Raw genomic sequence first — 11376 nt, 5'->3', positions numbered from 1 at the left:
CAAAAATAGATCAGCAAAACACAGACCGATAGATATACGTATATCCTTGGCGACGGAGAGTTGCGACCCTTTTTCACACTTAACAACCGTTGCAGCATCCACCAGGGTCACGGGATCAAGATTCACTTTGGCAACCAGGGTGGATAAAAACCGATGATTTAAAAAAATAAATAAATCAGATTTGTTAAAAGTTTTAAGTTGGATTTTTTTTTAAATTTAAATCGGATTTTTTTAAAAATCAAATTGAATGAAATGCTTTTGGAGTAAAACAATCTTATCGAAAGATAGTTTTCTATTTAAGAGACAGCAGGAGAGGGAGCTTAGTTGTGAATCATGAGGCTGTGTATTCTGCATATTTACATTTTTTTTTTGGACAACTCGTTCAATGAATCCGAGCTGCGCTAGCTGAGATAACCTGCATTGCATGGCTGCATCCACACAATTCCACAGTAAGCATGAGATAAACCATAAAACGAAGTCCAGGAATAATCCTTTATCCCCTTCTTTTGCAAATCTATCTACACTACAAACTGCATGATTGTTGGAAGAGAAATGCATCTGTGCCATCTGGGCTCTAAGCCTGTGTTTCTCAACCTTGGCAACTTGAAGATGCCTGGACTTCAACTCCCAGAATTCCCCAGCCAGGCTGGGGAATTCTGGGAGTTGAAGTCCAGACATCTTCAAGTGGCCAAGGTTGAGAAACACTGTGAGGAGGGAGGGCAAGGAGTGAAAATGAAACTGAAACCTTCTAAGCAGCTCAGAAATAGAATATTAAAGAGCAGCTGTCATTTCAGATCCATCCTGGCAGCGCCTGTTAGCGGGCATCCACTCGCCTGCTGCCCGCCACTCCCATCACCTTGTGGTGTCCCTGCCGCATCACCAGCTGTCCCATTAAAGTGAATGGGACGTTCGGTGAGTCAACAGCAGGTCAGAAATGACAGCTGCTCTTTAAAAAGTATAATTTAAATCGGGTCAGTTTAAATCAAGCCTTTTTACTAGTGATTTAAATCATGATTTGAATTGTGGTTTAAATCATGATTTGAATTGTGGTTTAAATCATGATTTGAATTGTGGTTCAAATCTTGATTTGAATTGTGATTCAAATCGTGATTTGAATTGTGGTTCAAATCGTGATTTGAATTGGGGTTCGAATCGTGATTTGAATTGTGGTCAAATCTTGATTTGAATTGTGATTCACATCGTGATTTGAATTGTGGTTCGAATCGTGATTTGAATTGTGGTTCGAATCGTGATTTGAATTGTGGTTCGAATCGTGATTTGAATTGTGGTTCGAATCGTGATTTGAATTGTGGTTCGAATCGTGATTTGAATTGTGGTTCGAATCGTGATTTGAATTGTGGTTCGAATCGTGATTTGAATTGTGGTTCGAATCATGATTTGAATTGTGGTTTAAATTGACTTGCTTTAAATCGTGATTTAAATCAACTTGCTTCAAATCAAATCCACCCTGTTGGCAACTGGTAAATACTCACAACAAACTTCACAATCTTCCCAGCCATCTTCCAACAACGACCAACTCAAGGAGAAAGAGTGGATTTCACCTAACGACCGCGTGATTCGCTTAACAACGGGCAACGGTTGGCTTGGCAAGTGCGGCAAATAAATAATCGGACATGACTCGCTTATCAGCCGCCTTGCTTAGCGACGGAAATGCTGGTCTCACTGGTGGTCATAAGGCGAGGACTTTCCCGTGTAAGCTTTTCCTGAAGGGCGAGAACTTGGACGAAAGCTTGCTGGAGTTGGCGGCCTTCCCATTGGCTTCTGGCCTTCATGGCTGAATCTCGCTTGGGGAAAATCTTCCGTTGGAGTTCCAGAACAATTAACCGCTGGAATGACCTGCCTCTTGGAAGTCGAGGGTTTGGAGGGCTTTGAGAAGAGATTGGGCCGCTATTTATCTGAGATTGTATAGAGTTTCCTGCTTGAGCAGGGGGTTGGGCTAGAAGACCTCCAAGGTCCCCTTCCAATTCTTTAATTCCGTAAGGGTCTCCCGCTTGAGCAGGTTGGCATCTAGATGACCTCTGAGGTCCCCTTCCTACTCTCTATGGAGCATCTCAGTCCTCCAAGTCATGGTTGCCCCAGAGGTGCTTTGGGCGATGCTTGAGTCCCTTCTTCCTCTTTTGTAATTCTGTAAGGGTCTCCTACTCCAGCAGGGGGCTGGACTAGAAGACCTCTAAGGTCCTTGTTCTGGTATTCTGTCTCTCTCCCACACTACGTCTCGAGTGTCCTTGTCCTAAACCCGACTCCTTCTCTTCCCCCGTCTCTGAATTCTCCCCCAGCTCTTCTCCTCCTTCCTGCAGCTCCTCTGGCTGCTCGAAGGGGGGGATAAAAAGCTCCTTTTGCTCCTCCCCGCAGGCATGCTGGAAGACGGGAAGAAATTTGACTCGTCTCGCGACCGGGGCAAGCCGTTCAAGTTCGTGATGGGCAAACAGGAAGTAATCCGCGGCTGGGAAGAAGGAGTCGCCCAGGTAGGGTGGTAGTGCTGGAGGCCAGGAGAAGATCTTGCTGACCCTCCATCCATCTCATCTGTCTGTCTGTCCTTCCATCCATTCATCCACCTACCCATCCGTCTGTCTCTGTCCTTCCATCAACCTACCCCTCAACTCATCCATCTATCATCTGTCTGTCTGTCCTTTCATCCATCCATTCATCCATCTATCATCTGTCTGTCTGTCTGTCCTTCCATCCACCTACCCTCAACTCATCCATCCATCATCTGTCTGTCTGTCCTTCCATCCATCCATCTATCTATATCTGTCTGTCTGTCTCTGTCCTTCCATCCATCCACTTACCCACCCACCCATCCATCTGTCTGTCTGTCTGTCCTTCCATCCATTCATCCACCTACCCATCCGTCTGTCTGTCTGTCCTTCCATCCACCTAACCCTCAACTCATCCATCCATCTATCTGTCTGTCTGTCCTTTCATCCATCCATCCATCCATCTATCTATCATCTGTCTGTCTGTCTGTCCTTCCATCCACCTACCCTCAACTCATCCATCCATCATCTGTCTGTCTGTCCTTCCATCCATCCATCTATCTATATCTGTCTGTCTGTCTCTGTCCTTCCATCCATCCACTTACCCACCCACCCATCCATCTGTCTGTCTGTCTGTCCTTCCATCCATTCATCCACCTACCCATCCGTCTGTCTGTCTGTCCTTCCATCCACCTAACCCTCAACTCATCCATCCATCTATCTGTCTGTCTGTCCTTTCATCCATCCATCCATCCATCTATCTATCATCTGTCTGTCTGTCTGTCCTTCCATCCACCTACCCTCAACTCATCCATCCATCATCTGTCTGTCTGTCCTTCCATCCATTCATCTATCTATATCTGTCTGTCTGTCTCTGTCCTTCCATCCATCCACTTACCCACCCACCCACCCATCCATCTATCATCTGTCTGTCTGTCTGTCCTTCCATCCACCTACCCATCCATTTATCATCTGTCTGTCTGTCCTTCCATCCATCCATCATCCGTCTGTCTGTCTCTGTCCTTCCATCCATCCATCCATCCATCCATCCAAGTTTGGAGGCAGGAGACAATTGAATCCAGGGTAGTGTGTTTCTCAACCTTGGGAGATGGGGGGGACTGTTGTGGCCTGCTAGAGGCCATTCGAGCTGGCAGTAGATTCGGACAGTGAGGAGGTTGGGGAGGAACCTGGGCCAGTCCTGGAGGCTGGGAAAGGCTCTGATGAGGGCTCTGTGTCGGAGGCAGAGAGGGGGCCAGAGCCGTCTTGACAGTTATCAGCTGCCTTCGGAGTCAGACATCAGTGAGGCAGAAGAACAGCGGGAGCCTGTTCCCAGTGTGCGCATGCGCAGAGCTGCCAGATGAAGGGAAGAGCTAAAGAACAGGGCTCAACTTGGGAGTAAGGCCAGAGGTGGACGGTGAATGGCCCCTCCCAGAGGAAATAAAAGAGGAGTGAAAGAGGAGGGGGAGTTTGCAGGAGACCATTAGTTCGCTTCATTGGTTCGTGACTCTCCGAGACTCTTTGCCAAGTTCTGCAGAGATCAGCCTGGCAGCTCTCCAAGCCAGATAAGGTCTGTGGACTGTAAATCCTCCCTTGAAAGACTTTGCTGGATGTGAAGGAGCAGAATTTACGGGGAATTAATAAAAGGGGTTCTTTTGTCCAGACAAGGAGTTTGCTTCATGCTCTCAGGAAGCCTCGCTCAGAACATGGACTTCAACTCCTGGAATTCCCCAGCCAGCATGGAGGGGATTTCGACGGGGCACCTAATTTGCCAGGGCATGGTGCCCTGGCACTGCCACAAACAGAGAAGCGGCTGGCAGAGGCCAGGGTATCTCTCCACCCTCTTCATTTTTGTTCGACCAAAGGTGTGTCTTGATGGGTGTACACCTTGGCATCAAGGACTCTGTGGGGGGCCCTTGATGCTCTCTGAGCTTGGGGACATCTCAAGACCCAGCTAGGTAACGTCATCGGTGTTAGGAGGTGATCAAAAGCCTAATGAAGGGATCGCGGGAGAATCCCCCCTCCGACACTGACGGGACGAGCGCCACTTGTAGATGAACAGGGAGCAAACCCCTTCTCCCTTGTAGCACTGATGATGTTGCCTCTGTGGGTCGTGAGACATCTCCAAGAAAACAAACAAGCGCAGATCAGCCGGCCGGCAAGGGAATTCTGAGAGTTGGAAGTCCACACATTTGCAAGGACCCAAGCTTGAGAAACACCAATCCTGAGTTAACTCTAATCCTCCCATCCACACGATCTCTACATGCTTGGTGTCAGGCCTGCAATTATATCCCTTTTAGAATTTTGGCCTGCCACGCTTTCTCTTATTTCATTATGCTGTTTCATTAGTATAGTTGATGGGAGGGGGGAATAGAGAGGAGTAGGATTGTGGAATGTATTGTTGTCATTCTTTACTAGAAGCCAAGGTTCATCTTTTGTCTCTGCACTTTTACACCTGACTGGAAGCAGCTGGGTGTGGATTCCAACATGGAAGAAGAAGATTGGACCATGTGATGGATCGTGACCCGTCAAAACCGCGGTCCACTAAAGCGCGTACCTGACGTCATCAGCAGCGCAACAAATAAAATTAAAAATAAATTAAATTAAAATAAATATTAAATTAAAGCAAGCCGATTCACATAAAGGTAAGGGTTAGGGTTAGGGTTAGGTTAAGGGTTAGGGTTAGGTTTAGGGTTATGTTAAGCGTTAGGTTAGGGTTAGGTTAAGGGTTAGTGTTAGGTTTAGCGTTAGGTTTAGCGTTAGGTTAAGGGTTAGGTTTAGGGTTAGGTTTGGGGGGGGTTAGGTTTAGATTTACGCGTTAATTTTAAGTTTACCGCTCACAGCGTGCTGTTTTCGTCACGCTGTGATGACGTCACGTACGCGCTTTCGTCGAGCGCGCTTTAGTCTACCGCGGTTTTGTGGTGGAACCGTGATGGATTGTGGGTGTGGGGACAAGATCATGAACTTTTAACTGGGTGGGATTCTGATGTCATTTCCAGAGTTGGGATTTCATAGCACGATGCCAACATGTCTGTCTTATTAAATTGGAACCTTAAGGATACCTCTGCCTTGGACTCTGATTTAATTCTGCATGATATTTGGAACGTTGGGACTTGGATTTGCTGCCGTCTTCATTTGAACCCAGAAGCGGCTTCTCACCCTCTTTATCGTCTCCCCCCCCTTTCTCTGTTTTCCCAGATGAGCGTCGGCCAGAGAGCCAAGATGATCATATCTCCAGATTACGCTTACGGGCCCACCGGTCACCCTGGCATCATCCCGGGAAATGCAACCCTAATTTTTGACGTGGAGCTTCTAAAGATGGAATGACCCAGAGGCCTCCGTCCTCCCCATTTCCTTGCTCTGGGGTAAACGATCCTCTCGCGAGAGCCTGGCTGTGGCCTTTGCCAAATTGGGCATTGAGATGGGGGGGGGAAGAGGGCCCTTGTGGTGGTGGTGGTGCTGGGGGCATGGGGGGGTGTCTGTCGGCTTGGTAGAGCAAGGTGTACCGATGGAAGGGAATTTTGAAGCTCGGTCGAACTGTGGGGTCCCTGGTGGTGCTCTCTGAGCTTGGTGGTTTCGTGGCGGACGTTCCGCGATCCAACTAGGTAACGTCATCAGTGCTACAATGGAGTAGGGGTGTGTGGAGTAGAGGAGGAGGAAGGGGAGGAGGAATATGGGGTCCTTGGTGCTCTCTGAGCTTGGTGGTTTTTCTTGCAGACGTCTCATGACCCAATTAGGGAACATCATCAGTGCTGGAAAAGGATTTGCAAAGAGGAGGAGGAGGAGGGGAGAAGGTGTGATAGTGAAGGAGAAAGGGATAGGAGGAGGAGGAGAGGAGTGGGAGAGAAGGAAGAAGAAGAGAAGAATGGACTGGGGTTTTCGTTGTTCTTTGAGCTTGGTGGTTTTGCAGGTGTTTCACGACCCAACTAGCTAACGTTATCAGTGCTAGAAGGGAGTGGGGTTTGTGGAGGAGGAGGGGAATTATGGGGTCCTTGAAGCTCTCTGAGCTTGGTGGTTTTCTTGCAGACGTCTCATGACCCAACTAGGGAACATCATCAGGGCTAGAAGGGAATGGGGTTTTGCAAAGAAGAGGAGGAGGTCGGTGGGAGAGGAGGAGGAAGGAGGAAAGATTGTGGGGTCCTAGGTGCTCTCTGAGCTTGGTGGTTTTCTTGCAGACGTCTCATGACCCAACTAGGGAACATCATCAGGGCTAGAAGGGAGAGGGTTTTTAGAGAGGAGGAGGAGGAAGACAGGAGCGGAAAGGGAGGAGGAAGGGAGAAGGGGGAGGAGGACTGTGGGGTCCTTGGTTCTCTCTGAGCTTTGTTGTTTTTTTACAGACATTTCATCCCAACTAGGGAACGTCATCAGTGCTAGAAGGGAGTTGGGTGTGTGGAGTAGAGGAGGAAGAGGAGGGAGGACTGTGGGGTCCTTGGTGCTCCCTGAGCGTGATGATTTTCTTGCAGACGTTTCATGAGCTGATTGGGTAACATCATCAGTGCTAGAAAGGAGTGGGGTTTGCGGAGAGGAAGAAGAGGTAATGGTGGAGAAAGAGGAGGAGGAAGAGGAGGAGGACTGTGGGGTCCTTGGTGCTCTCTGAGCTTGGTGGTTTTCTTGGAGATGTTTCATGTCCCCACTAGGGAACATCGGTCGTGGAAGGGAGGAGGGTTTGTTCAGAGGAAGAGGGTGAGGATGATTGCGGCGTCCTTGGTCCTCTCCCAGTTTGATAGTTTTCTTGCAGCTGTTTCATGACCCAGCTAGGTAGCATCATCAGTGTTAGAAGGAAGGGGGTTTGCAGAGAGGAGGAGGAGGAAGACTGCCGTGCGATGCTTCCTGCTCTCTGAGCTTGGTGGTTTTCTTGCAGGCGCTTCATGGCCCAACTAGGGAACATCTTTAGCGCTAGTAAAGAGGGATTTGCAGAGGGAGAGGAGGACTGTGGGGTCCTCGCTCCTCTTATTTGCTTTTTTTTTGGAGACGTTTCATGACCCAACTGGGTAACATCATCAGTGCTAGAAGAGAATGGGATTTTCTCTGTGCTTATATACAAATTTCTGCAAATCTAGCAGTTCGAAAGCAGGTAAAAAATGCAAGTAGAAAAATAGGGACCACCTTTGGTGGGAAGGGAACAGCCTTCCGTGTGCCTTCGGCGTTGAGTCATGCCGGCCACATGACCACGGAGACGTCTTCGGACAGCGCTGGCTCTTCGGCTTTGAAACGGAGATGAGCACTGCCCCCTAGAGTCGGGAACAACTAACACATCTGTGCAAGGGGAACCTTTAACTTTACCTATATACAAATCATCATTGCTTATGTAAAAGTAGCTTGCCTTGTCGTTATTTGTGGGAGGGTTCTTGCTGTTTCCTTGATTGGCCTTTTGGTCGCCTTCTAGCACTGATGACGTTACCTAGCTGGGTCGCGAAATGTCTGCAGAAAAGCCAATCAAGCTCAGAGTGCGTTAAATCACAACTTTACACCCCCGTCGTGACAAAACCTTTTGTCTAAACTCCCAGGAACGAAGAGATGGGAAAAACGGCTTCTGCCGGGGGGGGGGAAACCACGTCAAGGAGAACTAACCCCCCCCCCTCTCCGGAGGGCAGCCACCAACCCACACTCTGATTTTCCCTCCGCAGGTTCGGCCCACGGAGAATCCCCAGAGACCTTCGCTTCGAGACGAACGCACACCGCCTTGTATGGAGTTTCCCCGGCTACCCGCCACTCTCTCGGTGTCGCCCTCTGCCCCCCGATTTGAATGTTTTTTGAGCCGCTCGGTTCCTTCGCTTCCTCATTTCCCTCCTCCGACCATTTTGTTTGAACCCGACGCGAAAACTAAAAACAAGACGCGGCCCCTTTAAGAACCCTTTAAGACGAGCGGACTTCGACTCCCAGAATTCCTCAGTCAGAGGGATTCTGGGAGTCGAAGCCCGTCCATCTTAAAGGGGCCGTGTTTATGGATTCCCAACTGCTCTGTGCTATAAACCTCCGCTATTATTATTATTATTATTATTAATATTATTAATATTTTGGGTGGGTTGTGGGTTGGGAAGGAGGGGGGGAACATAATCATGTCCTTTAATTTTATTATTTAAGGGGGGGGGTGCAGGCTTGAGTTGTTCCCCTTCTGTTAAAAAAAAATAGCTCTTTTTTTGTTGCAAGGATCGTGTTCAAACGCTGCTGGAAAAATCCCCCGCCAAGCCCATCGGAGAGGGGCTTTAGAGAGGGGAATTCCCCCTTCCCATCAGCCCTAAGTCGACATCCGAGGGTCCTACGTCCTCCCCCCCCCCTTATTCCTCCCTCTCCCAAAACCGCTTCCATCCAAGGGTGAAAGACGGTTTCTCGCCACGAGAAGAGATCCGTGGCTTTTAAAACTCATTTTTTTTCCAGCCCCTTTTAAAACTTCCAGCAGCCCGACGACGAAACTCCAGTCCTGCTGTTCGCCGTAAAGCGAGGAGGGGGAAAAAAATAAACATCCTGCCCTTCCCCTCCCCAGCCACTCACTCCCCCCACCCCCCCACCCAAAATGCCTGTTAAGTTCTCTATGGAAAACTGATGCTGGTCGTCTGCAGCACTTGTGACTCCCCCCCCCCCCTCCATATGCCCCTACCCCATATGCCATCCCTCCTTTCGGCGGTCTCCACCCCCTCCCTCTCCGGCCCTCCCCTTTCCCCCTTCCCCACCGTCGTGAGTTTTGGTAAGAGAATCACCACTGCCCTCTTCTCTCCATGGCCCTCCTCCTCCTCCTCCTCTTCCTCATCATCATGTGAAGGTATAGAGTTTTATTACTGCAATAAAAATGCTTTATCAGCTTTTCTCAAACCCCTCCCAGGCCTGGTGGCGAGTGGTTTTCTTTTGATATACATACATACACACATGCACATACATATACATGCATACACACACATACTGTATTTTTCGGGGTATAAGACGCACCCTTTTGCCTTTTTGGGTGTGTCTTATACACTGAATACAGCGTTTTTTTGCCTCCCAAAGCCCCGCCCCCTTCACCAAAACTAGATTTAAGTGCTGTGCCAGGAGAAACAGAGTCTTAGGTGCTGCAGATTGTCAGCGATTTCCTTCTCCAGCACATGGATAAATACACCTGGAAACCAGGGACGGGGAGGCAGGGCCTCACCACTATCATCATGAAAAGAAAAATAAATGTAAAAGGAAAAAGGCTGAGCTAGTTGCTGCCAGAGTCACAGTGGATGACTCTGCTTAGTGCTTAACTGTTTAAAAAAGCCTCTAAAAAAGCGCCCTCTACAGGAGGAGGCGGGAGAACCACGTGCCTCATTTAGTCTGACTTTATGATCACTCGAGCAGAGCTAAGCAAGGGTTAAAAGCCGAAAAATTCCTTATGTAGATGAGGCACGTGGTTCTCTCGCCTCCTCCTGTAGAGGGCGCTTTTTAATAGCAATAGCAGTAGACTTATATACCGCTTCATAGGCCTTTCAGGCCTCTCTAAGCGGTTTACAGAGAGTCAGCATATTGCCCCCAACAATCTGGGTCCTCATTTTACCCACCTCGGAAGGATGGAAGGCTGAGTCAACCCTGAGCCGGTGAGATTTGAACCGCTGACCTGCTGATCTAGCAGTAGCCTGCAGTGCTGCATTTAACCACTGCGCCACCTTGGCTCTAGAGGCTTTTTAGAGGCTCTGGGATCAACTAGCTCAGCCTGACCTCAGAGCTCTTGCCTTTCTCCTTTTACATTTTTTTCTTCTTTCCATGATGGCAGGCAAGAGCAGAATTGAAATCCTCTCTGAAGCAGCTGGAAAAGGTACATGTGGTCGGAGGGAGGGAGAGGAATTCAAACTTCATCCTCCTGGTGCAACTTGGTGTGTGTGTGTGTGTTTGAGAGAGGGGGGAGGGAGGGAGAGGGAGGAAAGGGGAAGGGAGAAGAAAAAGAAAGAAAGAAACTTATTTAGCAAAGGAGGAAAACATGTAGTTTTAAATCGGAACTGAGCATGCCTGGCTGTGGAATTCTGGGAGTTGAAGTCCACAAGTCTAAAAAAAATTGCCTGTGTGTGTGTGTATATATATATACACACACACACACACACATACAGAGAATATATATATAGTCACAACCCCTGGTATGCCCCAATTATGGGAGGAAGCTAACTGCTTCCATTCTCTGTCCATCGGCTCATCACAAGAGACCATCCAGACAGAAAGCCCAATATTTTTACTGTTGCCTTTGTTACATTTGTGTTGCATTTGTGCTAATAAATAAATAAAGGGAGACTAGTATAGATCTATTTCAAGCTATTTAGCTCTCATCAGATAGCCATACCCTTACTGGGATTAGAACCTACCTATTTCCCTGGCTCAGCTGATAAAGGAGGAGAACCTTGTGGCTTAGTAGTTAACACAACTGCTTAATATGTAAGACAGCACAGGTTCAAATCCCAGTAATACCTATTTCCCTGGCTCAGCTGATAAAGGAGGAGAACCTTGTGGCTTAGTGGTTAACACAACTGCCTAATGTAAGACAGCACAGGTTCAAATCCCAACATGGGTATGGCTAGCTGATGAGAGCTAAATAGCTTGAAATAGATCTATATTAGTCTCCCTTTATTTATTTATCAGCACAAATACTACACACACACACACACACACATATATATATATATATATATATATATATATATATATATATATATATATATATATATATATATATATATATATATATATATACACACACACATACATGCATACGTACACACACACATACACATACCTACTACTGTATTTCTCTCCCCCTCTACCTACCTACCTACATTTTTTTTTTAATTGCCTCTTCAAAACCTTGGTGCATCTTATACTCTGAAAAATACGGTACATACATACACAAACACGCACTCCAATAGTCCTCGACTTAACGACC

At 47.8% G+C, this 11376-nt stretch overlaps 1 protein-coding gene across 2 annotated transcripts in view; it reads left to right on the top strand.

Moving 5' to 3' along the window:
- The window catches only part of FKBP1A (FKBP prolyl isomerase 1A), a 57202-nt gene extending 48713 nt beyond the window's left edge, over positions 1-8489 (top strand). Inside the window, exons 3-5 of one of the 2 annotated variants that reach the window (XM_087720647.1) lie at positions 2374-2486; positions 5694-5860; positions 8123-8489. In XM_087720647.1, the coding sequence (XP_087576773.1) occupies positions 2374-2486; positions 5694-5822 (242 nt within the window). In that variant the 3' untranslated portion in view covers positions 5823-5860; positions 8123-8489. The remainder of the gene's footprint in view (positions 1-2373; positions 2487-5693; positions 5861-8122) is intronic. The other variant, XM_087720648.1, reaches the window with a different exon arrangement.
- The last annotated feature ends 2887 nt before the right edge of the window (positions 8490-11376 follow it).

The sequence above is a fragment of the Thamnophis sirtalis genome, unplaced genomic scaffold, assembly GCF_051295495.1.
Source record: "Thamnophis sirtalis isolate CommonGarterSnake01/CBP01778 unplaced genomic scaffold, rThaSir2_p1.2 scaffold_7, whole genome shotgun sequence".
Taxonomy (NCBI): domain Eukaryota; kingdom Metazoa; phylum Chordata; class Lepidosauria; order Squamata; family Natricidae; genus Thamnophis; species Thamnophis sirtalis.
The sequence above is the reverse complement of the archived record's forward strand: the minus strand, read 5'-3'. Positions and strand labels throughout refer to the sequence as shown.